Below are 26,446 nucleotides of genomic sequence, written 5' to 3' on the forward strand. Positions count from 1 at the left end.
ATGAGGGTTGTCTTTCCAAGTTCAGGCAGCAGGGCTTCTCCACCCTTCCAGCAAGGATCTGTAATTTACACAACAGCAGTGCGCCTGTCGGATCTCCATTGGACTCTGCGCTGGATCTCCCACAGCATCGCTACTACTGCTGCTGCTGCTGCTGCTGCTGCTTCTTCTCCATCACCAAACCCTCAACGCCAAAGGAGGAGAAGAAGGTCTGATTTCCGTGCCATGTGCAGAACGACATGTCTGTGTGATTTCACGCGGTGACAGTGGAGGGTAATGGACCAGTTGTCATCAAATTCCTGCAGACGCACCGACGGTGATACATTGAAGGCTGTCGTGTAGAGAAGACCTTCATACGCAGCGGCCAATCCGAGATATACGTTTTTATTGCCTGTGAAAAGAATCCACTGATCGCTTCCATGTCTACCATAGCAATGGGGTAAGTGTGATTATTATTATCCCACCGGGTGACTGAGCCCCGTCTGTAATCACATCAGCTGCGGCTGCTATGAAGTCCCTGTCCATGAGAACCACACCACGTCTCACACAATAATGACCCGAGTATGCGTATAAATGTATCTCTCTGTCATACATGACGTTTCATAAACTTGATGGTGGATAGATCAGGTATTATAGGTTGTCTGTGTGGTTCAGTGGTGATCTCCTGATGGCCTTCATGTGCTGCACACTAAAACAACACATACAATGAAGTAATTTGTTCCTCTCTCCAGTGAATCTGTTTGGTAAAAGAGAAATACAGTATGCCTCAGGCCCAACATGCTGGCACACAAATGTTGATGCAGAAGTGGCCCCATCATCAAACTTTTAAGATCAAAATACTGTGTTAATCTGTAATGATTCCCAACGTGGGAGTTTATGGTTTTGGGTGTACTCACCAACACAAAGCAATGCTTAAATTCCCTTTTATGGCTCTAGAACAATGCCAGAGTGAATAAAGATGCTGTTTACTCCCCACCTTATAGATCGTTATGTAATTCTGACAGAAGGCGTGTGTAGCAATGGCATTTCTTCTGAAATATTCTTAAGCAGAGATCTGTGGTCTGATGTGCTCTACATTCTGATGCTCTAGAAGGTTTTTGGGAACAATATAATGCCAGAAGCAGGGGAATGTCGGCAGCAATGCTGCACAAGGCTCTAATGACAGAACGTGGCTTCCTGTCTCTATGGTAGCACAGTGACCGCTGCCTCACACATCCTCAACAACAGGCACCCATCAGTTAAATATCCATCTAGTGCGCAGCACTGCTCATTTGCATGTCCCCTAACCCTGAGCTCAGTGGTCCATTTCCCCCCACCGAGCCTGTCGTTCATTTACAGCCGTCTCCTGCAATTCATTGTGATTAATTGCACAGCAGGAGTTTAACAATATGGCACAGACATGGTGCGATTTCAAGGCACCAGCCAAAACTCCTGCATTAACTATTTACAATACACTGGAGGCTTCCCAGGCGCCCACTCTGCCCTCCTACAGTGTGGGCAGCACATCATTCAGCAGTCTCCCACACAGCTTCAGCTCTCCACTGGGCTCTGCCACACCGGTGACTAAGTTACTGTTATGCAACTGACTCAGTGACTCAATTGATCCACTGTGGGATAAATTGTGAACTGTGTTTTAAAGCTGCATACAGTGTGTGTATTAAAGTCTGAATATGTGCAGGTGCACATGAGATGAAAGCGTATAGGTGCAGATCTGTTGTCTGGCTGCCTGTCTGGCAGTAATGGCACAGACAGATCGAGTCGTATTTCACTTCAGGCCTCAAAGCTGAATACCAAGCCACTTACAGCTTTAACGGTAATGGCACAGAGGAAAACATTAGTGTTGAACGAGAACTGGAGATGCCTATCGACACTCTCTGGTGCGCTTTCACTTGCTTGGGCAAATACAATTAATGCACAGATGGACTCAAATCGTCTCCCTGTCTTTTTGTCTTTGTTCATTTGTGTGGGTGTGTGAGTGAGAGAGTGAGTGAGAAAGAGAGAGAGAGAGAGAGAGAGAGAGAGAGAGAGAGAGAGAGAGAGAGAGAGAGAGAGAGAGAGAGAGAGAGAGAGAGTGTGTGTGTGTGTGTTCACAAGCACATCTCAGGTCATCCAAGCCTCTCCCAGTAGATAGAACAACAGGGAGCTCTCTCATTAATGACCTTTTTCTACCTTAAATAAGACCTACTTGCCTTCAAGCTCTACACTGTTGAATTAATGAAGAACTCTGGAAACAAGGACAACTTCGGGAAAGGGCTGGAGGTGGAGGTGGAAATTGCGATATCCTGAGATGGAACGTTTCATTATGCTTCTGTTTCACTGTCAGTGATTGCAGAAAGAGGGGCAGCTGCATAGTTAAAGGGAAGACACTGAAGTAGAAAATAATATGCAGCCTTTTGTGGTATAAAAATACATATTTGTGTGTGTGTGTGTGTGTGTGTGTGTGTGTGTGTGTGTGTGTGTGTGTGTGTGTGTGTGTGTGTGTGTGTGTGTGTAAGCTGTTTGGTTACACACTGATTGTAAGACTGAGAGTTCACATCTGTGCATGAAACGCCTGAAGCACAAGACGCGCTATAGGCAACACCTGTTGCCACTCCTAGAACTGCAGATGTGTGTTTGTGTGTGTTTTTGCACGTGTTTGTTCATGTGAAATGCCCCGTAGGCATCGGAAAAGTGTTGTTCACCAATCAATACCTATGTCCTCATGTGTAGAGTTGAGATCTGCCATAGTAGTAGATCAACATATTTGAAAGGGTCGGTTCACCCTACGAACAGTAATATCTAGCCATTTTTATATCATAGTTTACATCTTTGACACCATTTTTTTATTTAAACTGTGCTCCACAAAACCCCTGTGAACAGTTGCCATAGGGACTGTTCTTTGGTATAAAATTGTTCCAGTGAAAACTGTTTGGATTAATAGGGATATTGTTTCTGGCAAAAGATGTTAGTTTTTTTAGTTATATAATTCATTCACCTCCATTTTACATAAATATGTCAAAACCTGGGCAAATAAAATCAAAACTATTATGGCTAAATACCGCTAGAGGTATGCAAAAAAATGTATTTCTTTTTTTCTTGCAACTTGTGTGTACTTAACCTTCAATTCACAACATACCCCAGAGAAGCCAATCTGACTCTATATCAGCCCACCTGTAGTGGTTCTCTTCTCCATGACTTAGAGTCATGAGAGACTTAAAGCCTGTGTTAAAACAATTACTGTAATTTCACCCAATTCTTCCAACCATTTTAAAAGTTTACTGTGAAAAATAAAGCGTTTCAAAATCCATTAATTGCTCCAGCCTGAACTCTAACGAAGAACCATTTCATCAATAAAAGTAAAGGACCATCTCAAAACCAGCAACATTTTACTACCACAACATTAACATTAGCAACCACAGTAATTCAATACTCCCAACACATCATTTCACATAAGAGTAAAACATTTACTTAAATGGTATATATTATATTATACTACATTTCAACATCTTGTCAACATCCATCCATCCATCCGTCCATCCATCAGTCCGTCCGCCCATCTGTCCATCCATCCGTCCGTCCGTCCATCCATCCGTCCATCCATCCATCCTTCCATCCATCCGTCCATCCATCCATCCATCCATCCATCCGTCCATCCGTCCATCCATCCATCCATCCATCCGTCCATCCATCCATCCATCCATCCATCCATCCGTCCATCCATCCATCCCACACTTTACCACGCCTTCCCTTAAAAACTCTTATTGGGTTCCTGAAACTTCAGATTTGAGCAGTCATAGTTCACGTTATTGTTTTGTCCCACACAGGTTAGAGCTTATCACTTCCTTCATCTTCATCTCAGCGCTCCTACATTCATCACCTCCTCCACGTTCTCCTCATCTCTCCCTTCTTCTCTCGCTTCATCTCTCCCTCCCTCTCTCATTCTGCCTGCTTTGCCTTTCTGTTTTAACATTCACGTTCCATCACCTGGCCTTGTGTCACGCAGTACACTCTGCATGCTAAACACCTCCTCCACTTCCTCCTCTGTGTTTTTCTTTCCTCCTCCGCACTTTCTCCTTTACCACTCATTCGCATCCCACTGAAATTACTCCCCTCACTTACCCGTTAACATTTCCCCCCTTTTTTTCTTCATACTCCTCTTTCCTCAGACCATGTCCCCCCCTATGGTCCCCCCTCATGTGCAGCCTTTGTTTTCATATTCACACTCTTGTATGCACTTCTTCCAGGTATTGATGGGAGATAGACAACATCTTCAGGCTTTCCCTGCAGCTTTTGTTGCATCCCTGTTGCTAAATCTTCGTCGCTGCCATGCAGCCAACATGCTACTGTTCATTGCTAGGGCGCAAGAGGATCAACGCATTCTGAATCGACCTCCATGCAATCCCATAACCACTCTGACAAGCTATTGGCTTAGACCAGAATCACTGTAGACTATAGCTGGAGCATGTATGATAGGCCTGAAGTCCTTCATGTTATGGGTATGCCCTCTTTGAGGAAAGCCAATGTATTTAGAAATCAGAGTTAGAAATATTTTGTAAGAAAGCAGCATTGTGCTGTCTTTTAAAAGTTCAGCTGTAGGAGTAAGTATTTCATTTTCTTTCTTTTTTTACAACTGGTGGGTGTCATTTTGGAACAAAATTCTTTGGCACAGGCGTAAAAATGTAAAAATCAAAGCACAGGAATGTTGCTGTGTTCGGTACAAACACAATTGAGAAACAAGAAGCACAAAATTTGCCACAGCTCCATCAAATTATGCAATGAAAAAATGCTGCCAGTTGCCAAGCGGCTATCGCACGGATCATACGGACAGGCCGTGGTTGTGTTATGTGTGCTGGGAGAGAGTTGAAATGACTCACAGTTCCGCCACTTACACTGCTGTCGATGATTATGATAATTCACACACAGCACTCCACAAGCAGCTTTGTGAAGCGACATTAATCATGCCAGATTCACTCTCTGACTTCCTATACTCTCCACATTCCCCATCATTCTCTTTCTCTTCCTGTCTTACTTCCCTCTCTCTCTCTCCCTGTCTCCATGTTTTTCTTTCTTTCCCAGTCTTGGCTAATCACACACAGGAGGGGTGCTGCTGCTGAATTTTAATATTCATTTATACAGCAAGCCTTTGATGTCCCCCATCACCCCCTCAGTGCAGTGTAAGCACTTCTCTATCTCCTGCTCTGCCAGCACTGCCAGCCCAGAATATCTCCCTCTGCACCCTGCGCTTTGAGTGTGTGTGTGTGGGTGTGTGTGTGTGTGTGTGTACTGACTGTAGATATTACCCAAAAAGCCCCAACAATGCTGGAATATATGAGGGCATGGTAAGAGCAAACCAAGGTGGCATGTGAGTAACAGGTGACTGGATGGTCAACAAAAAAAAACAAAGACACTTCTTATATAGTTCCCTAAAATTAATAGGGGTGAATCCAGACTCTGGTTTCAGTGTCGTACAGGGGTCAATAAGGAATTAAGTCATCTTAAACTGAGCTCATGACAGACTTTTGATCATCTACTGATCTAAGCTACGGGGCACAAATCCACACATATACAGATTTGTGATCCCATCACTTCTGTGTATTAGTGTGTGCATGTTTATGCACATGCATTATGTGTGTGTGTATGTGTGGAAACTGCAGCTCTGTGGGGTGTGTCTTTGGTAGTTAACCATGGCCTACTGTCTATATTTAGCTTTAAACCCTCTCCTTTCCCCTCCTGTACTCCCCTGTGTGACCCTCACTCAGTGCTGCAGGCATTTCCATATCAGAGCAGAGGGAGACGGCGCTGGCTTACACAGATTGAAAGACAGAGAGAGTTTCTGTTCAATAGCTACATAAATGTACTGTATTGGTTTGCAAGTAGAGGGATAATGTATGAGAGGAAGTGTAGACTTCAGGTGTATGCTGGGACTCTGCTGTAGTTTGATGACTCAGTTCGCTTGTTATCCTTGTATGCAAGACAATGATTATATGGAGTAGTCCTTTGCCAGCCTCTCTATCTGTGGTGTAACTATGGAGGATGGCGAGTTGGTAATCCGGTTGCCGGGGCGATCTGACTCCCCCATGGGCAATAGGAGTTGCGCTGCCAGCGGTGGGTTTGGCGAGACGTTAGTGTTGCGACACAAAGAGGTTCACCACTTCTTCTTCGTCCCCTTCAGGGAGCAGCCCATCTACAGCACAAGGGCCCACGTCTTCCAGATCGACCCCAACACCAAGAAGAACTGGCTGCCCACCAGCAAGCATGCCGTCACTGTCTCCTACTTCTACGACAGTACGCGCAATGTCTACCGCATCATCAGCCTGGATGGCACCAAGGTGAGCAGTCAATTGTAGTAGTTACTGTACACCTTAAACACAGATTTCAATATACCTCCCTGTCTACATCCATTATTATTTTTAATCTCTGCCAACTGACATGGTTTTATTAAGATGTCAGCCTTCCAGGAGATTTTAGTGGCACTGTGATCTCCTGAGTGTTAATGATGTTAATAAAGCTCTGCGTTAAAACGTAATCTTAAAAGAGCTCAGTGTTGCAGCCTGTCCCGAGGCTCATGTTTCATTGTGTGTATATGCATGCAACCTACTGTATGTTAGTGTGCTTTCTGTGTATGTATGTCCGTCTGCATTTCAGAGACTATGCTTTCTCTGGATATTCTTGTTAGAAAATCAAGGGAGGGATATTTCTGCTCGGTGTGATTTATAGGGGCAGACCGGTCACACACACATGCACACTCCCCGCCAGTTATGGAGAGAGGAGGGGTGACGTTAAATGAGAGAAACAGATGACAGAGTGAGAAGAACGGCTGGTAGAAGGAATAACTAGAGTGGCAAAGATTGAAAAGCATGAAGGCTGGTGATCGAGAAGGTCGGACAAATGCGAAGGACTGATGAGAGCGAAGTGATGTCGCTGAGTTTGCATCGCCACTTGTTTGTGAGGCATTTCTGATGGGCAATTGAGCAACCATCTAATGACACACAACACTCAATAGGTAGCTGATCACTAAATTCAACTTCACACGCACACACACACACACACACATACACACACACACAAACACTGACTGACTGCTCCCCCTCCCAAACTCATCATTATGTATTGATGCCAGCCATTACGCAACACTGCTAATTGATCATCCATTAATTTGTTCTCCATTAGTGTTATTTAACAAGGGAGGTCGAATTATATAAGATAGAATGAGGTAGTCTTTTATTTTAGCTCATGTAAAATAAAATTTGTTTGTAACTGTAACCAATCTAGTGAAAAAGCTACAAACGAATCAGTTAGTCTGTCTCCGAATACTTTCTGACTTCTACTACCGTCCGTTGCACTAAGCCCATTGAATCCTACTGAAGTTGCACTTTAAAAAACAGTCATTTAATTCAATTCAATTTTATCTATGATGCTAAATCATCTTTAATAATAATAATAATAATCAAATCGATAATAGTCGAACAGACCCAGCTCTATGGGGAGAACAAAGAGAGAGAGAAAGAGACAGACTGACTGACAGAGACAAAGACAGACACAAAGACAATCATGGAAATGTATTCTTTTTTTAAAGGCTCGCTGATTTTATAAAACAACTGGAAACTGTAGTTGCAGGGGGAAGGTAGGAGGAAAGAGTGCATTTGTTGGGGACTTTTTCATCAGCTCATTTGGTGCGCCTGCATGTATTTATGTCAGCAGGAGGGTGTATGTGAGATTGACTTGAAATATTCTACACTGCCTGATCTGGACACTAAGATAAAATTGGGCAGCCCCAGTTTATCTTTATGGGGCATTGTGTCAGCCAGTGGACCGTACTTGTTAGGAAGCATGTATTGTTAATTTTGGTCTTTTCATGGGTCTTGTTGACAGTAAGGATAATTCAAAATACTGCCAGGCTTACCCTTTAACTTCAAGCTCTTAGTGTTTAGTACTTTTTCCATGACCACCACCTCATTTCCTGGTTTCTCCCATTTATATGTTTCAGTCTGCCTCTCTGCCATCACTTCATGTGCATTCATGTGCATTCTCATGTTTGTGTACTAACGGCGGATCACTGAATCTGTGGCTGAAGGCTTTCAAAGTCAAACTCTCAGCAGCCCTCTGTAAGCTTTCTAAGCATGGATTTTGGCCTACACTGCTGCAGACCAGAAGCTGTATGCTGTTCTGTCAGGCTTCCCCTGTCTTTCACACACACAAACACAAACAGCAATAGTTGTTCAGAAGAAGTATAGGGCTGCAACTATGATCAGGTGATAAGTCATTTAACCCATAAAGTGTCATACATGTGTCAAATACATTACCCAGAAGCCCCAGTTGATGCATTAAAAGATACTGTTCTACAAAAGATATTCATTTTACTATAACATGAAACAGTGAAAAGCAGCAGATTGTCAAATTTGAGCAGCTGCATTGTTTCTTGATAAATATCTAAAATGATAACTTGATCCAAATTGTTGACGATACATTTTCTATTAATTCTAATGGATTTATTGGCAAATAGTTTCGGAACTACCTCAATACTTTTTGGAGTTTGAGAGACACAAAATTGAGGCACCAACACAGAGAATTACAGAAAGGTAAGGTAAAGATGCAGCTCAGCCTTTAATGTGTAAATTATGTGTTCCAACATGTTTCATTGATATTTTCTTCTGTATTCCTGCTTTGTGGTGTAAATAATATTAATTCAGACATGGGCTGGAGTTTACATTCCTCTCGCCTCTCATCTGACCCTCTCTCTCTTGTACACACACATACACACATAAAGCACACTGCGGTAATACAGTTAATAAGTGGGTTGCTTCTGTTCTGCAGGCAATAATCAACAGCACCATAAGTCCCAACATGACGTTCACAAAGACCTCACAGAAGTTTGGCCAGTGGGCGGACAGTCGAGCTAACACTGTCTATGGCCTGGGATTCTCCACTGAGCATCATCTAGCCAAGGTACACACACACACACACACACACACACACACACACACACACACACACACACACACACACACACACACACACATTTCAACTTTCTCTTTACTCTGTAGCATCTGCTAGCTCTAATGAGGCTTTTTTTCTGTACGTGTTTATGAAAGTTCTGTATATCTGTGTGTTCATGTGTGTGTGTCCATGTGTGTGTGTGTGTGTGTGTGTGTGTGTCTGTGCGCGCGCGTGTGTGTGTGTGTTTGTTTGTGGGATTAGGTGGTAGTTTCTCTCCTCTGCAGTATGATCAAGCTCTGTCGGGAACCAGGGGGGCTCTCAGCATCCCCGGTGTCAGAACAACACACACAAACACACACACACACACATATATCTATACACACACACACACACACACACACACACACACACACACACACACACACACACACACACACACACACACACACACACACACTCACACACACTCCTCTGATGTCCTGAAATTAAAGAACATTTCCTGTTCCATACTGCCTGGACATTAATAACATGTGGCCTTGTGACCTGAAGGTTCTCTCTCTTCCCTCAGCAACTATTGTTTTTTTTATTTATCTTAAACTCCCCCCATTTTCCCTTACACATACACTCATGTTTCACAAGTGTAAAATTCTCAAAAGTTTCTGGCAGCCCAAAGATGGACCCGGTGGGTGCTTCAGTTTAAAGAAAATGACTTCTGCTTTTAAAATCTGTTTCTCACAAGACAACAAACTTTATAATAGTAAATTAACCTAGTACCCTGTTCAAGAAGTAATGATGCCATACAGCACGTTGTCACCAACTCATCCCTGCTTAGTCAGGTGCAAATTGTTCTAATTGTGTGAAAGTAAGGCAGACAGTTACTATAGAACAGTATGCACATTTAAATCTTCTTCCACTTACCAATAATTCACCAAGTCTGTTATTTTTCCTATTCTATTCTTGTTGTGATGTTGTACTGTACATACATAGTTTGTTCTCAGGTATTTCTTGCTAAATGTATTTTAATTTTAATGAGACTTTGTAAAGATAAAGAGTAGCATATAAAGTTGAACTGTATTTATATCTTAGTTCATTATAAAACTCGTTCAGAGAGAACACACAAATAGAGTAGAACTTCTTGGCACATGTAGAACCTGTGTGGTTTAACTCATCCACTGTGGTAATAACACTGTTGGCAGGAACTGTGTCGGAGGTGTATCAATATGCCACTGTAACAGACACCTACCAGCCAATTAGAAGTATGTTCTGTGGTCTGAAGTTGAAATAATCAGATTCACCTCTCAGATAACGGCAGTGCCAACACTCCTGAAGCACTTACACTGGGAACTATACTGCATTTAGATCACCGTACCAGAATGATTATATTGCACTGAAGTGAAATGATATTGAGTTACTTATTGCAACTCCACTAATGGCAAACACAAGACGGGCTCCAGCAGCGTTGTCAATTAGGTTTCCTTGCCACTCAGCCCTCTGCAGGGCTGTATGCACTAAACTATTCTGTAACACTGTGGGAGTAGTGTCAGTGATGAACCGCACCCTAAAGGGACATCGGGGTTATGCTTGTATATGCGCCAGGGTGTTTATATCTATTCAAAGCCCCTCAGCTGAGCTCACCTTACTGCTTCAGGCTCACTGTGGAGGTATATTTGCTCTCGACCAGAATAACCCCGGAGATCAACTTCTGCTTCTGATTATAGACAAAAACTCAATGAGGAAAACACAATGGCATTGTCGACTTTGTTCTGTGTGTGTGTGTGTGTGTGTGTGTGTGTGTGTGTGTGTGTGTGTGTGTGTGTGTGTGTGTATGTCTGTGGTAGAGAGGTTGCTAACAGTGACCTAGTTAGCTCATGTTTCTACCGAGGCATTATGGGTAAGGGCCTTCTTTTCTAAGTTCAACTGTGGGTCATTATTGGCAGCAGTTTCTCCCTATCTTTCCCCTTGCTTCATGGCTAACCTATTACACTCTGATCTGTGTGTGTGTGTGTGTGTGTGTGTGTGTGTGTGTGTTTGCGTGTGTGTGTGTGTTTGTGTGTTTGCGCACATATGGCTTTACTGAACAGATTAACAACAACAACATTAACAACAGTATTGTAGGAATTTCAGTCCATACTGATGATTGTCCTCTGTTTCCAGTTTGCAGAGAAGTTTGCGGAATATAAAGAAGCTGCACGACTCGCTAAAGAGAAGAGTCAAGAAAAGATGGAGATGGCCACGTCTCCTTCTCAGGTACGTTCAATACACACCATAATAGCCAATTCTAAACCTTTTTTTTTAGCCTACCCGTGGCCTCCTGTCACAGGCATGTTGTGTGTATAATAAACAGCTGTTGAACATGTCAACCAAAAAATGACTTTTCCTTTTGGTGGTCTTTCATTAATTATCCGAGGAGGCACAGTCAGAAAATAAGAAATAATTGGATAGAAAATAGAAACAGAAATATGTTTCAGGAAAAAAGTGTTTTGAAAATGTTGACGATAATGGTGGAACAAGTATTCAGATCCTTCTTTTAAGTAAAAGTATGAATACATAAATATAAAAAAAGTCCTATATTCAAAATCAGACTGAAGTAATAGTACAGAAGAATCAATTTATTTAATCTACTTAAAGTATCAAAAGTACTGATTCTGAAAGATGTTTACTGTGACTGATAAAATATTATTACATTATTAAATTGCTCATACAGATGCATCAATGTGTACTGCTACACACATTTCTGTTTATTGTTTCTGAGAATTGTCTTCAACCTTTGCTATTTTTTTTAGAACTAATAGATTACTTTACAGCTTTGGCCTTGATAAGTGATTTCAATAAAACCACCTCAGAAATTTAGAGGGGAAATGCCTCTTTGGTGGAACAAATCGTAGACAAAGGGTCCTATTATCATACACACCAATGTGGTACATTCTCTCTGTATGAATCCACCCAATACAGTAAAAGACAAAGCTGTCTGTGGACTCACCGTAAATTGGACAGCATAATTAGCCTTTATGTTTGGTATTTGTTTGTGTTTTAGGGCATGTGTAACTGCATCTGAGAGAAAATTATCTTGTTTCAGAGAATCCCAAGAGAAATCTTTGCTTTAATGTAAAGGCAGTTAACGGGCTTCATATCCTTGTCTGTTCATTACAGAGACCAGGGGAGCTGCCCCCCTGCTGTGCTGCGGTCTAATACTTGTACCATTAATGCTGCGTCCTACATGGGCTGCAGAGCTACAGTACCTTGTGCTTTCCCATGGGAGGGTGTTTTTTAATGAAGCCAAGTGGACAGCTTCGCTCTCATCAGGGGTTGAAGGCTGCATGTGAGATGGCCACCACCACAATATAGTGGTGACACTGGAGGGAGTGGTATTACTATAAAGGCTGCAGCCTTTCTGCTACATGCCTGTTGGCTTTATTTTTTATGTCTCTCCTGTCCCCCTCCTCTAAATAAACTAAATGACATGAGGGAGGAATTCTTTCGCTGAAACAAGATGAGAAAACACAAAACTAAAGACTATATGCTGGTCCCAATAGGCCAGAGCCAAGTGTATGCGCGTCATGAACAGATATTAAATGGTATACTAATGAACGTGGAGCACAAAATGTAGCGCTAACCATAATCTTCCTCTTATCTCTCACTTCCTTCTTGTCCATTAGAGACATACAGGCAGTGTCATTGTGCTACTGTATTGTGCCGAAGCCCTAAGTCTTAATAGCTTTGTTTTATGTACGAGCAGCGGCTAAATGATTTGTCTCTCGTCTAATTCTGCGTTTGTATGGGATATAAAGATAAGCATTAATCTGTAATTCTGCAATTTCCCAGCGCTGTAGTAAGCTATTTAATGGCCTATAGGCATGTGGAGCTGCTCACTAAGACGCTCAAATGTTTAGCACCACAGCAAGAGCTTTATGAGTGTGAGAGGCAGCACCTCCATCACCCCTAAAACACACAAGCCCCTCTATCATTCCTCGTGCCAAGTCTTCATAGGAGAGGGATGATCCAGATTAATGTGTGAGATTCTTCTTATCTTGTAGCCATCTCTGGTAATAATAGGTTGTTAAAATCATTCTTAGGTTAATTATTATACATTTGATAATATTATACAGAGCTTAATTATACTGTAATTATTAATTATAAGTACTTTTCTATAAATGGTGTAAGGCTTATTGATTAAACAATTAGTGAATTTACAGAAAATAATTGATAACAATTTTGATAATGGTTTAATTTTTTAATCCTATAATAAAGGGGAAAAAACATCAAACTTTTACTGATTCCTGCTACTCAAACATCTTTTAATCTTTCAATCTTTGCCAGTTAATCATCTTTGAGTTTTGGACTGTTGGTCTGACAAAACAAAACATTTGAAATTATGATCTTGGGCTTTAAAATTTTTTAAAAGGTACAAATTAAACAGTAAATCATAAAAATAACTAATCAGTAATGTAAGTAATTGTTAGTGCTTTATATTTGCTCGTACTCCCTTCTACCAAGTTCTTCACTATTTAATCTAAACAAACTATTTCTGTTTCTGGTAAAGTTAAACACCCTATTTCCTTTATGCTTAAGGCTGTGTATCTGGAAAAAGCAATTCAGAACAATTAAGTACTAAACATGTAGTAAACGTTTCACACAGGGTGAATACAGGTATATACAGAAAGACAGTATGAGAAAAATAATGTTTTTTTTTTTTTTTTACCATCAAAGCATGTAAACATGTTGTGGTAGAAACCCAAAATACAAGTATGAACCTGAAAATAAGCACAATATGGGACCTTTAAAACGATTCCGCAATTGTTTTGTGCCTTATGTAATCACATTTAACAGTGTAAAGAAGAATAAAATGATAGAGTTTGAGTATTCGATGTCTAACTTACAGTAACAGCTGAATAACTTTGTTTGACTAAAGGAGTCTCCAGGCGGTGAGCTCTCATCACCTTTGACCCCGGTAACTCCTCCCATGGAGAACATCAACGGCACAGACGACATCTGCGACACAACTCCCAACTCAGACACCCGCCCAGAGCCGTCTCAGAACGCACTGGCCTTCGCACACAGGTACATCCCTCATCGTGATGTGCTCACAGTGCCGATGATAACTGCAGTACATATGTGACAGTGTGATCACGTGCAGTCCTATTTCACATAGATCACACACAAACAATAAATAGATGAATTGTTATGATTTCTGTTCTCTGTGCTACTGTTTTTCAGAGGCACAGACCTCTCTTCTTCTGTGTCTTTCTATTTGTCTGCGTGCATCTGTATATGTTGCATGTCAGCATGGTAGTGAACTCCCCTCTATTCACCGCTGCTCTCTCGTGTTTTTCCTCTCTAGGGAGCAGTATAAGACTTGTCGGGTCTGCTCTTTCTGATAGGGATGTCATTACAAGTCCTGACTACTGCGACGTCATAACTACGCAACACAAAAAATGTTCAGTCACAAACTTTCCAAAAATAAGAGCCTGATTGCAGGTTACAAAACCTGGTGCAATGCCTGTTTACTAACTGCTAACAAATGAGGTTAAACAGCACACCGTCACTCCCGTCAGGAGGAATTTATATCAGTGGCATTCTTATTCACACGCTGTCACTTCACATGGACCAGCAAAAGATGTTACTTTAAGTGTTTCTTAGGACTGGGGGAATTATTAATTTGTCCAAACTGAGCATGCTTGGTAAAGAAACTCATATATTTATACTTATTTATGTTTGCCTACTACAATGCAATAATCTCTTAAATTACCTTTATGTTGTTTGGTGCATTACGGAGTATGTGACGGTGTCACTTCTATGCATGCAGCACTACTGTTACACTGTAAACATTCCTGCTGTTTTTTGTACTGTTAGCAGACTGAATATTGAAATGGATAATTCCTATTCCTTGTGATTGTCAATGCTGGTTCATATACAGTAGATTCTGTAAGACAAAGAGGTCAAGGTCCATGTAAATGTTTTTAATTTGTATAATGGCTTTCTGAAGAGGTGTGGCTTTGAGGTTCAACAAAAAGGTGTTGATGAAGCATTTATGTAAGACTTATATAACATACTGTGGGTAGTGGGAGGCAGAGAAAGAGCAAGACAGACAGACACACAGGGAGTATGTTTCAGATGCTGCGAAGAGTGAACGACAGAGAGAGAGAGAGAGAGAGAGAGAGAGAGAGAGAGAGAAAGAAAGAGAGAGAGAGAGAGGTGCATTGTATAAACTCTGTGCATGAGTCACTGATACCTAAGCATCCACCAACTGCACACACACTCAGTGCAACAAATAAACTGAACAGGAGGGCATGAGCACTGAGTTTGAATCATTTTAGTGAGTGAAGTGGGGTTTTTTTCTCTGGAGAGGAAATGTCCCTATTATCTTCTGTCATTTGTAGTTGTACACACAGGTCTGTTCATCTGTAAAATCTCTGTAATCTTGTGCCACTCGTTTCATTATTTCTCTGGCTGCGATTCTTATTAATTAAAGATATCAATCAATCGCTTAATGTATTATCATTCTTTTTTTTTTGGCCTATGGGTGTCCAAGAGGAGGCTAAAACATTTTTGGATATTTGAAGATCATTGTAGAGTTCTTTAGAGACAGATGTATTTGTTATCGGTGTGTTAAAGTCCGCAAAGCTGTGACGAGATCAAGCGCAAATGCTTAGAAATCCCCACTGCTACATCATGAACTCTGTGATGCTACACAGATCTGAGTGTGCAGTGAGAGCAAAATGTAGAGAGGACACCCACTGCCTGCTGCAGCCTTGCCGCTGATGTGTCTATTAATGCTGCATGCGTGGGAGACCGGGTCGACTCTCTGCATTCATGATGGTAGGCATGGACGTAACAAGCAAACCTCGGTCTTACACTTTCTCAGAGGCATATGCAGACAGGGTATATGCTAGGACTGTCCAAATATTTTCTCTTTTTGTTTTTGTCTCATACTTCTTCAATATAATATGTTCCATGTGCAAAATCGCACGTGTCTATCCCCTTTTACAGTAGCTCCATCAGCCTCTCATGTACCTCAAGCTTATTCGTGTATCAGCGTATAAGCTTATTGTTGATTTAATACCCAAAATAAAAAAAAATGAAAATGTTTCAAGTGTAATTTGAACGTGTTTACTTAAATGCTACTTCATAAGGGTTCAGACCCACGTTTAGAAATCACACCTGCACACACAGGTATTTGCTGTCTTTTTGCCACCAGACCTTGGAGGGTCTTGGTTTGTCTCTTTTCCATGTGTCTGGAATTAAATGATGACTTATCCCCATTACATGTACACCACACTGCTGCTTAGCGAGGCTGTGTAGGCAGGTTTGTGTGAGTGCATTGGGCAGAGGAAGAGAGAAGAGGATGAGATACAGCTGTATGCAGGGATTTGAGAGTTTTTATATCGCAGGATGTAGGCGTGTTCAGCAGGTCTGCAGTGAAGTCATTTTGAATGGTTTTCTGATTGTTGGAAGACCTTTTTTGGTTGGGACAGCCCCGGCTGTATGTGAATGGTCTTCTAGTGTTGGAGGATGTAGGCGTTTGTCAGTGGGTTTGTGGTAGGCTTGTGTGAACGAACGCGGTGCCGATGTCATACGTCAGGGTGCCACGGGCGCCTCCGTTCCTCCAGTGCTGCCATGGCAACCGCTCTGGCTCTTTGCTTCTTCAAGTGCTCTGCGAGGAGGAAGAACCTACCTGACAACGCACAGCGGGCAGGGCACAGCAGAAACATGAGAGGGCTGTAGAAAAACCTTCCGTTCATGTTTTGTGTTTGGTGGCTTTATTGAGCCTTGGAGGATAATTGTTAGTATAACGTGATGTAGTAAAACACAATACAGAGTGATGACGTTTTATTTCAGAGTCACAGCTTATTGACAGTGTGCACGTTCAAATCACAATAAATAAATAAATACATTTTAACCAATTAAATCTTATTTACTGCAATAAACCGGACATTCGACAAAATATGGTCCTGTATTCTCTCTCATCAAGGCATATTCTGTTTTAGATGGCAGAATATTGTTCACAAGAAACTAATAAAACAGTTAAAAGTAAACTTTGTAACACTGATGCAATCTTCTCTACCAGATAGGCTACCAGAATTTTAGACTCTGTGATATTTTTCATTGTTTTATTAAATGTATTTAAAAACAGTGCAAAAAAAAGTGCTAAACAATTTCGAGATGATACAAACAGGAAATAAATTAAGTTTAACAACACAACTGGCTCTTGCATGACTAGACGTGGAATTATTAAAAAAAAAAAATAATAATTACAACTACAAAATTACATAATGATCGACAACTGGAAAAGATCGTGAACTAATAAAATCCTCCTGATAAGGCTTTCATATTGAGTAAAAGAAATAATCGCAGCATCTTTACAATCAGCGGTTTACCGACACAATAGCAGCTAACTTACCCTCCATGTGTCTCACATAACTTCAGCTCTGCTCTGCTGTCCTCAGCCAGAAACCTGAAACCTTTCAGCCAGACTTATTTAATGAAGACGAACACCAGTGTTAAAACATCTTGCACTCTTTTCTCTCCTCTAATGCTCCCTCCATCGCTCTCCCTTGCATTCTCCGTCTGTCTCCATCTGCACATCTTGACGTCTCGCCTGCTCTCCTGCTCTCCGAGCTTCTGTGCAGGGTTTATACATTGCCGGGGCTGTGTGCCTTGGTGACAGCATCGCTCCATGTGTTTATGTGTGGTTATGTGTCAGTTGATATGTGCATGTGTAGGATGAAGTGTCGTCTCCCTCCTATGCGTCACACACGCAGACACTCACAGAGGGGGTGGCTGTTGTGTAAGAACTGAAGGTGTCGTAGGAGTCCTGCGTGAATTAGATCTCATTTTTTTCTCTTTTACTCTTCACAGAGTGGGTGTTATGGCATAGTGGAGTACTGCTGCAGAGTGAGCCTATATGTGTGTGTGTGTGTGTGTGTGTGTGTGTGTGTGTGTGTGTGTGTGTGTGTGTGTGTGTGTGTGTGTGTGTGTGTGTGTGTGTGTGTGTCAGTGAGGGGGCGGTACAAAACTGAAAACAACATTGTTATGGGTCATAGACAAACCCCTCATCACTCCTTGAGCGAGCTAAGCTTCCTTTTGTGTGTTTCCACCACTGTAAAGAATTACTTTGGAGTATGTGGGAGTAGGAGCTCGATTTCAAAGGTACTTGACTCGATGTTGGTACTCGACAAGGTTTAGGTCTCTCACATATTCTCCTACCCAAGTCAGATTATATGTGAGAGACAGCGAGTGGGTATTATGTAAATCTTAAATAAATGCCTGCAGTGCTCAAATCTAACAAGGGAGATGCACAGCGGAAGCATTTTCCCTCCATAAATATGCGTTTGTTCATAAATCTAATATTACATTCGACTCTGACCTGATCGACTACTCAGACCATGTGCATGCAGACCACTTCCACCAGCTCTTTCTCTCACAAAGGCCTCTCCATCATTGAATTCAATCACTTCTCCCTTATCTCTCATCTCATCTTCTCATCTGTGAGTAGCTGGACCAGATTAGACTCCAGCCAGTCTGACGATATAATCTCAGATTACAACTCATGTTGCAGACAGCTGCTTTCACAGCTAATGGCACAAAGATTGTTGGATGGCTAGATAGATGGCTGGATGGATGAATTTTTGAATGGGTCCCAGCAGCACAAGCTGAGAGGCTCGAGGGGTTGTGGGGCTCTGGGCATCATCTGCAAAATGTCAATCAACATGACCACAAAAACACCAAAACCAAACTAAACATGACCACAAAGAGGTTTGAAACACCCACTAAGATTATAAACTGAGACCACAAAGAGACTGAACTAGACTGGATGTCTTTATTCTATGGATGAGAGATGGAGGAGTCCTCTTATATATCTGTGCCCAAGGGTTTGCTGTCTAAAAATAACCACAAAGAGACTCAAAATGACGATAAAGAGACTCAAAACAACCACAGAGAGACCCAAAGCCACTAGGAAGAGACTCTTTCAGACTTGATAGCTTGATGGAGGGGTAAGGGAGCCCTATCTGTGCCCAAGGGCCTGGTGCCTGGATAGATGGATGGATGGATGGATGGATGGATGGCTGGATATTCACAACTTGATTTTGCAGACAATATGAGTTTCCAGATATATACATCTTACATCCATAGCATGAAAACATAAACAATTGTCATCTTACTGCTGTGGTAAACTGACTGTATGAATGCCCCTGTGTTCTGCAGCCCTGCCATGACAAAACACTGGGAGGCTGAGCTTGAGGCACTAAAGGGGAACAATGCCAAGCTAACAGCAGCTCTGCTGGAGTCCACAGCCAACGTCAAACAATGGAAACAACAACTGGCTGCCTACCAGGAGGAGGCAGAGAGACTACACAAACGGGTAAGGGATGGTGCACAGAAATGCTTGCTCGTTTTCATGTGTGATTAATTCATTCAAAACAAAAAGAGATGGTGTGAAGTCAAGATGAGAGGATAGATGACTGTGCACATGAGGGAGCGTAAAGAAGAGTAAGTCTGGAAATGAAAGATAAGTTGAGCTCATGATTCTGTTGTGTCCATCTCCGTGTCCATTTAGGTGACAGAGCTTGAGTGTCAGAGCAATCAAAGCCCAGTGATCAAATCCCAGAAGACTGAACTCAACCAAACCATAGAGGAACTGGAGAATGCGCTACGGGATAAAGAAGAGGTGTGTGTTATAGGGGGTAGTGCCATGCTGAAAATGCAAAAGTAACAAAAGAGAACCTTTTAATCATTTTTTATGTCCTCCAGGAAATGGAAAAGTTGAAAGAAGAACTGGAAAACATGAACGACCTGATGGAGCAGAAAGACACCCTTACCCAGAAACTAGAGGTGGGTGATGACGAAGAGGCATTAAAACATTTAACTGTTCTCTGAAACTATCTGCATGTCCTCTGTCATGTTTTTAAACCTGCCAACAATGCTGTCGCTCCTTTTCCAGGAGACGGAGCTGCGCAGTCGGGTGTTGGAGGAGCAGCTGCAAGGGGCTGAGCAGCGGCTGGAGGAGAACCAGGAGGAGCAGGAGAATTTCAGGAAGAGCCTGCGGACGCTGCTGGAGCTTCTGGACGGCAAGATCTTTGAGCTGACGGAGCTCAGAGACACCTTGGCTCGGCTCATAGAGGAGGCCAGCTAGAGACGGAGCCTTCACAGACAGAGCCATATAATAATTTACACCCTGACACCGATTCTACTGACCATGATTCCACCACCCCACCTTCCTCCAACAACCCCACACACATTTAAAACTGAGACATGACACTGCCCCAATTCTGGTTTTGCTCCAAAAAGGGCAGCTAACACCCCCTCAAATCAAGCTCCAACCAACCACAGGCACTCCTATAGTTCAAGACAAAGCAGGGACTACCTCATCTTGCCTTCTGACTGGCTGGTGTAGGCGTAACCTCGGTTGAATTGTTCTGTCCAGACGTAGAGATGCCTGTTGTGGCACATTGCAACTGTAACCCCCCCCAAAAAAAAAACACCGACACACTCTCAAAGAGTTAACTTGAGATCTGTGCTTCAGTGCCATCTGCTGTTTGACCGGGAGAGTTGCACCACAGATTGCAGCATCACAGCAACAACAACAACAACAACACACACACACACACACACACACACACACACACACACACACACACACACACACACACACACACACACACACACACACACATGCACTCGCACACACACACCTTTTCATCCTCTCTAAACTGCCCTCCCAAGGGGAATGTTGAAAGTCATTGTGGAAATAATTGCTATTAAGACTCAGAGAACTGCGCCAAAGCTGCCAAATCCCCCCAAAATCTTGTCCTCTAACTAGCAGATGCTTTGATCCAAAGTGACTTACTGTACAGAGAAGTGCTGAACAGAAAAACGGAGTCCCATGTTTGAGCTCGGGCTGCCAGCGGAGTGCCACTGGAAACAGAGAATTAAAGGACCAGTCAGTCTTACCTAAGGGCCAGGACACACAGGGCTGCTGGGAAATTAAGTTTGGTTTACTTATCCAGAATGACTGCTATATATCCACACCTTATTTAAAATCTGACATGATACATGAGTATTGAATCTTCCAGTGTTAATGCCACACATACATTTTAGAGGGCTTGTGCCCAGCGTTAGATTTGACATCCTGTATCCAGTCTGCTTCCGCCGTCACAGACACCTGACCTGTCTTCCTGCCAAACTCAGTGTGATGTGTGTTCCCGGACAAGGCCTGACCTTTGACATAGCGTGTGCCTTCAAAGCACATATGTGTGGACACATGTTTGTATATAATGTGTGTGTGTGTGTGTGTGTGTGTGTGTGATTTGTGGTGAGAGAGAGAGACCCTGTTCTTGGATATTTAGGTCCACACACATGCGCGCGCACACACACACGCACACGCACACACACACACACACACACACACACACACACACACACACACACACACACTGAGCAATACCAGACAGGCTCTATATGACACCTCTATCTAACTCTATCAGGTACTCTACTCAGTGGACTCATGCAGATAGGTCAAATGCAACTCAGCAACCCCCCCCCCCCCCCCCCCAACCACCACCACCACCCCCCACCCATCAGACAGAAAGTGAACTACTGTTGACCGCAAACCTGTGTGGCAGCCCTGTCTGGTCGAAGTAGTGCATCGTGAAGGGCTTATAGAGTGTCATCTACATGTTCTTAAATCTCCACCCTCAGTGAAACTGACCACAGATTTTCACTCCTCACGGGTGAATATAGAACTGTACTCAGTTTCTATTCTTTTTTACACAGGATATAACATATAAATATAGAACTGTATAAGAAAACTTTCTACTCATGGCATTGTAAATGAATGGATGGATAACTCAAATGCAGTAACGTCCTGCAGTGGCTTATTGTTGTGTATTAACCCACGGAAAAGTATTGCATAGTATCTAGTCTGTAGGTAAACAATGAAAACCTCTTCAATATATATTCAATATGCGTAACAACACAATGTAAACACAATGTGTTAAACGTTCTGTACCAAAACATACACTTCTGAAGCAGCTCCTGTACCAGTAAAATCCAAAACTGCATCTTAAAATCTCATTCTTTTGAAATCACTACATTTCTAAAAAGCTATATTCTCACATGAAATGCTGATTATGTTACCTTTTAATTGAGCACCCTGTTTGCACTGTGTTATTACACTGTTGTAACTACATTATATATCAAGAGATTTGCATTAAAAACTAGCACAGCATAATTCTGTATTTAAATATTGTAGTTAGTTACAGGTTAATACACTGGAATAAGACCCATGTAAAGGAAGTTACCTATTTTTTTTGTGGGGGGGGGGGGGTGGTTTATCTTTGACAGTTGAATGACAGAGATGGAATACCTTGATATTAATGCTGTTGTTAATGAATGCCTTTGTACAGTAGTGGATAAGAAGCTTTTCATTCTCCTGTTTTGTAACTTATGGTATTTAAATGTAGGTATTATAATTGTATTTAGGGGTATGAGAAGACTGGCAATATTTTTGACTATTTAAAGTAATTTTGAACTCATGATATTAAAGAGGTACCTCAGGCTAATTATGTTTGTAGATTGGTGAGACGTGTGTTTGCAGGTGAAAGGATTTACCAAACGATCAGGAGACACACCTGTTGGTGCTTCAGCCAAACTAAATCCTTTGTTGAATCCAAACGAAGACAGCCCTCTACCAGGCTGAGAACACACCTCTGTGAACTGAGAAATGCTATGTTTTATATTCAAATACAGTGACAGCAGAATTCAATGTGTGCAAATCCCTTTTGTACTGTTTTTTTTTTTTTTTTTTAAAGAATCACATTATTAGCTAAATTGAAACAGACAGTCTTAGAATTTGCTTCACAAGGTTTTATTCAAATGCAGGGGCAAGGTTGTAAATAATAATTTAAAAAAAAAGGTTTGAATGAGGACTGAAGGCAAAAAGGTATTCTTGGATTAGCATGTTTATACAGCACTGTGTAAAAACAACTGCAAAATTGAATTGCAGTCCATTGTCTTAGGCAATCAATCTAAACTTGTTATAATTCAATAACTTGTTTCAACCCATTTCTTGTATTTCTCCACTGATATTGCACTTCTCAAGCATCAGACAATGGGTCATAAAGTCAGCCTGTGTGGACAACAGGTCTGCAAAGGAAAAATGTTAAGAAGCAAACACATCACAAAACCATTTGGCTGGAAATGCTTTGGAAAAAACGGAATACAAACAAAGCAATGGGATGCAATGTAAAGTTAGCTGACAAACAAGACGTGTTTTGGTTATTTATAGATAGAGATCAGAAAGAACACATGACAGTGTGTTTCTAAGTCAGGTGAGAGATAGTTGATCCATGGCAAATGTGTCTCATTTTCAGACCAGTTTCCCAAAAGTTGTTGGTCATTGTTTAGTGCAGCAACATAAACCTTAGTGCAAACATCTTTTGGGAAACTTTGCCCTGGTCAGTTATCGTGAACTCAAGTCAGGTTTGGTCTGGGTTAGATCTGTCTCATGCTACATGATGAGGGTATCGTGGAAGAGCATTGTGCTGACAGTGACAGAAGACATGTAAAAGTGCCTCAGGTTTGCTCTGCCAGGAAAATTAAAAAAATTCTCTTTAGCGCTGAGCTATTTTCAAGCTGTACAGTAAAATGTGACATACATGCCTGTTCTCTCTACATTAGTGCCTGCTTCATGATTAATCCACAAATGTCTCTGATCACAAGAACAAGAGAAAAGGTGCAAATCTTTGCAGCACATCTGTTTGTGCATGCTGAAGCTTTGTTCAGACTCAGAGCTTAGTTTATGAATTCACATGTTTTTGCTTCAGCATGAATTCCTCTTCTGCTTAGCGTCCCGCTGGTCCTCTCGTACTGTCCTTCCATCACACCTCTTTAGGCCCAGGTCCACATGTTGTACAGTGTGATTTTAAACGTACTCATTTACTACAGATATAATGTTTCACCAGTAATTTTTGAAAGAAATTTAATACTGTACACTTCTGATAAAGTGATTCAGAATTTGTACTATGTATCATGAAAGTGCTGAAACCAGTTACAAAAAAAAGAAGCGTTATGAAGTAGAGGCTGTGAACTCGCTTTACCACTAAAATGTTTCTGCCCATGTTGGCTGTGAGTTTGGTGCTTGAGTCCATGTGTGCATGAGCATGTTTTCACATCCAGCACTGTGAGTAACAGGCCTCCTACTGTGTGTTTCTGCCCACTGAGTGCGGCGAAATAAATTAGAGAAGATGCAACAGAGAGGAGAGGAGAGTGAATAAGGTGGCAGGAGAAACCGCATCCATCACGACCGCCTGCTCCACAGCCCACAGTGACTCCCTGCAGCACTGAGAGGAATCTAGCCTCCCACAAACCATCCATCATTCAAATAAGCGTGACCGGTTTCACAGCTCTGCCGTGACTATACCACATACGAAGTTTGGAAATCGCCTTGCAAGTCTGCCTACACTTTATGAGTGACGCTAAACCATGACCTCCACCCGGCTAAAGAAACTCTCCGGCTCTGCAGGTGACCCTTCATCTCATCCTCTCCCTCTGTTGGTGACCAGTTTCTGCTCATAGATGTTGTTAGCCACCAAATGATAAACCTACTGTGACTCTCCATATCTCCCACCAGCCCGGCCATATGCTGCGGTCGAAACAGATGGGTCGATACATATTCCCTCCCCCAGAGAGGGGGGTGAGAGTTGGGGGGTAGTGAAGGTCGGAAGAGGACAAGAGCGGGGGAGGGACGTGAATTAAAAGGATTTACAGTCCTTGTATGGTGTCAGATTAGACAGGCAGTGTTCTTTATACTGTCTGACAATAACGCACCCACAAGTGAGGACACAAAACCAGCAGTGCAGCATACAGTAGTGCAGTTCGGTCACACTGGATGAGTAAAAATAGAAGAGGGCATCAGCAGAAGTGATGGTGTAATCGTTTACAATCGGAACGGTAAATCCAGTTCAAATCTCAGTGGGATCCTCTATTTGTTCATTTGTTATCTGTCTTCAGCAAGACCCCAAATGATCAACCTTATCCATTATATATTTGTGTTACAGTAAAAGTTTCTTCCATTGCTTTGGGGCAAGTTAAAAAAAAATCCACACCTCATAGCACTAATACCTTTCCGTATGAGGATTGCACACAAATAACCGTCAGTGCAGTGTTTTGGTGTAAAATGTGTTATGTGCTGTTTCTGAATGTTAATGTGGCCACAAAGGGCCAGTCCACAGCTTTCCAACATCACATTCTGATTAGAGGAATAATACCACAGTAACATACAGCAGAAATAAAAACAAAAAAGCATGTCATCCGTGATGATGAATGTAGTGTGGTAAAACAAACTAACAGGTAGACCATAGACCTTTGGAGCGTTTGGTGAGTTGGTGATATTCAGAATGACTAAAGTCTGGTATAGTCACTAGGTACACGTGTGACTGGTCTGTTTAAATAAATGAATAACTGTGTGTATGTGTTTGTGTGTGTACAGTACAACGCAGCACTTTGTGGTGCAGGCTTCTGTGTGCGTATAATTTGATGCGTCTGAGCTTTGAACCCTAGCTTTCCCATTCATGGCTGGCCAGCCCGTCGTCATCTGAGTCAGACTCTGGGGACGCCTCCTTTATGCGGCGCAGCGCCTCATGGATGCTTCTGGTCAGGGGGTCGGTGGAGGCTGGAAGCTCTCCCTTGTCCTTTCTCTCTTTCCTGGGGACGCGCCTCAGTTTGACCCCCTTGCGAATCTGGGCCAGTATGCTGTTGGGATCATCGTCACCTGTAGAAGAAGGCAAAGACCGCTGGTCGACCTTCCTCAGGTGGAAGCTGCCTCTCTTCAGAGAGGCTAGCACCTCATCCATGGGGGAGCTCACTGCATACAGGAAGAAAAGAGGTAGATGAATGGTGATTGGCTACTGTAACTTGCTAATCTATTAGAGACGAATATGGTACTAAATGGTTCCAGTACCTCTTCTGTTGTGGGAGTCAAACTCTGGAGTCTTCCTCAGCTTTTTCCGGGCACTCAACAGTTGGCTGCTGTCAAAGAAGCGAGGGATAAATGGGCCGAGGGGGGAGAGGGAGAGCTCTTCTGCTGCATTTTTCCCCTCCACCTTCTGCCCATGCCGACCTGGGCTCCCAGAAGGCGAAAACTCCTCTTTTATTGGCAGGGGAGGTGGAGGGGGAGGTGGAGGAGGAGGGGACATGGGGGATGCCAGTAGTGAGGACAGGGAGCAGGGAGAGCAGGAGGAGTCTGCAGGACTGGGTGTAGGCAGAGGAGGAAGGGATGCTGTGAGGACTGTGACTGGCTGAGTTGTGAGTGTGGAGCTGGGGTCCGTCTGCACACTGGTACTGAGACACAGCGGGTGGCCCTGCACCTGCACACACTCCTCACTCACGCTTTTCATTCCCATGCTCCTTCCGTTATCTCTTCTTCTGGTGTGGGCCACGCGTAGTCGAGTGGACTTCAGAATCACTTGACCTGGGTACCGCTAAAGACAGACACAGCGAGAGACAGAAGTCAAACAGTGAGGAAAAAACAAGAGAA

At 42.5% G+C, this 26,446-nt stretch overlaps 2 protein-coding genes across 3 annotated transcripts in view; one reads left to right on the top strand and one right to left on the bottom strand.

Annotated features, from left to right (window-relative positions):
• Window positions 1-189: 189 nt before the first annotated feature.
• On the top strand, window positions 190-20,504 carry homer1b (homer scaffold protein 1b). 2 transcript variants are annotated; one of them, XM_083913199.1, is made up of 9 exons: window positions 190-436; window positions 6,149-6,305; window positions 8,791-8,922; window positions 11,068-11,160; window positions 13,823-13,971; window positions 19,117-19,273; window positions 19,469-19,579; window positions 19,663-19,743; window positions 19,853-20,504. In XM_083913199.1, the coding sequence occupies exons 1-9, from the start codon at window positions 417-419 to the stop codon at window positions 20,042-20,044; spliced, it is 1,092 nt and encodes a 363-aa protein (XP_083769325.1). In that variant the 5' UTR covers window positions 190-416; the 3' UTR covers window positions 20,045-20,504. The 2 variants fall into 2 exon arrangements, with proteins under 2 accessions (XP_083769325.1, XP_083769324.1); XM_083913198.1 differs by lacking the exon at window positions 190-436 and having other exon boundaries at window positions 5,749-6,305.
• A 4,600-nt stretch (window positions 20,505-25,104) lies between these two features.
• The window catches only part of LOC310945586 (junction-mediating and -regulatory protein-like), a gene marked incomplete at its 5' end in the record, with an annotated part of 13,050 nt that continues 11,708 nt past the window's right edge, over window positions 25,105-26,446 (bottom strand). Inside the window, 2 exons of the mRNA XM_083911722.1 lie at window positions 25,105-25,774; window positions 25,871-26,390. Coding sequence (XP_083767848.1) covers window positions 25,467-25,774; window positions 25,871-26,390 — 828 coding nt within the window. The 3' untranslated portion in view covers window positions 25,105-25,466. The remainder of the gene's footprint in view (window positions 25,775-25,870; window positions 26,391-26,446) is intronic.

Source organism: Echiichthys vipera (genome assembly GCF_963691815.1).
Source record: "Echiichthys vipera genome assembly, chromosome: 4".
Classification (NCBI taxonomy): Eukaryota; Metazoa; Chordata; class Actinopteri; order Perciformes; family Trachinidae; genus Echiichthys; species Echiichthys vipera.

Excerpts from the sequence above, each read along its gene's own strand:
- homer1b (XM_083913198.1), top strand. The coding sequence starts at position 6,003 with ATGGAGGATGGCGAGTTGGTAATCCGGTTGCCGGGGCGATCTGACTCC. Across the intron at positions 11,161-13,822 it reads TGGCCACGTCTCCTTCTCAG|GAGTCTCCAGGCGGTGAGCT; the intron begins GTACGTTCAATA and ends GTTTGACTAAAG. Across the intron at positions 19,580-19,662 it reads CGCTACGGGATAAAGAAGAG|GAAATGGAAAAGTTGAAAGA; the intron begins GTGTGTGTTATA and ends TATGTCCTCCAG.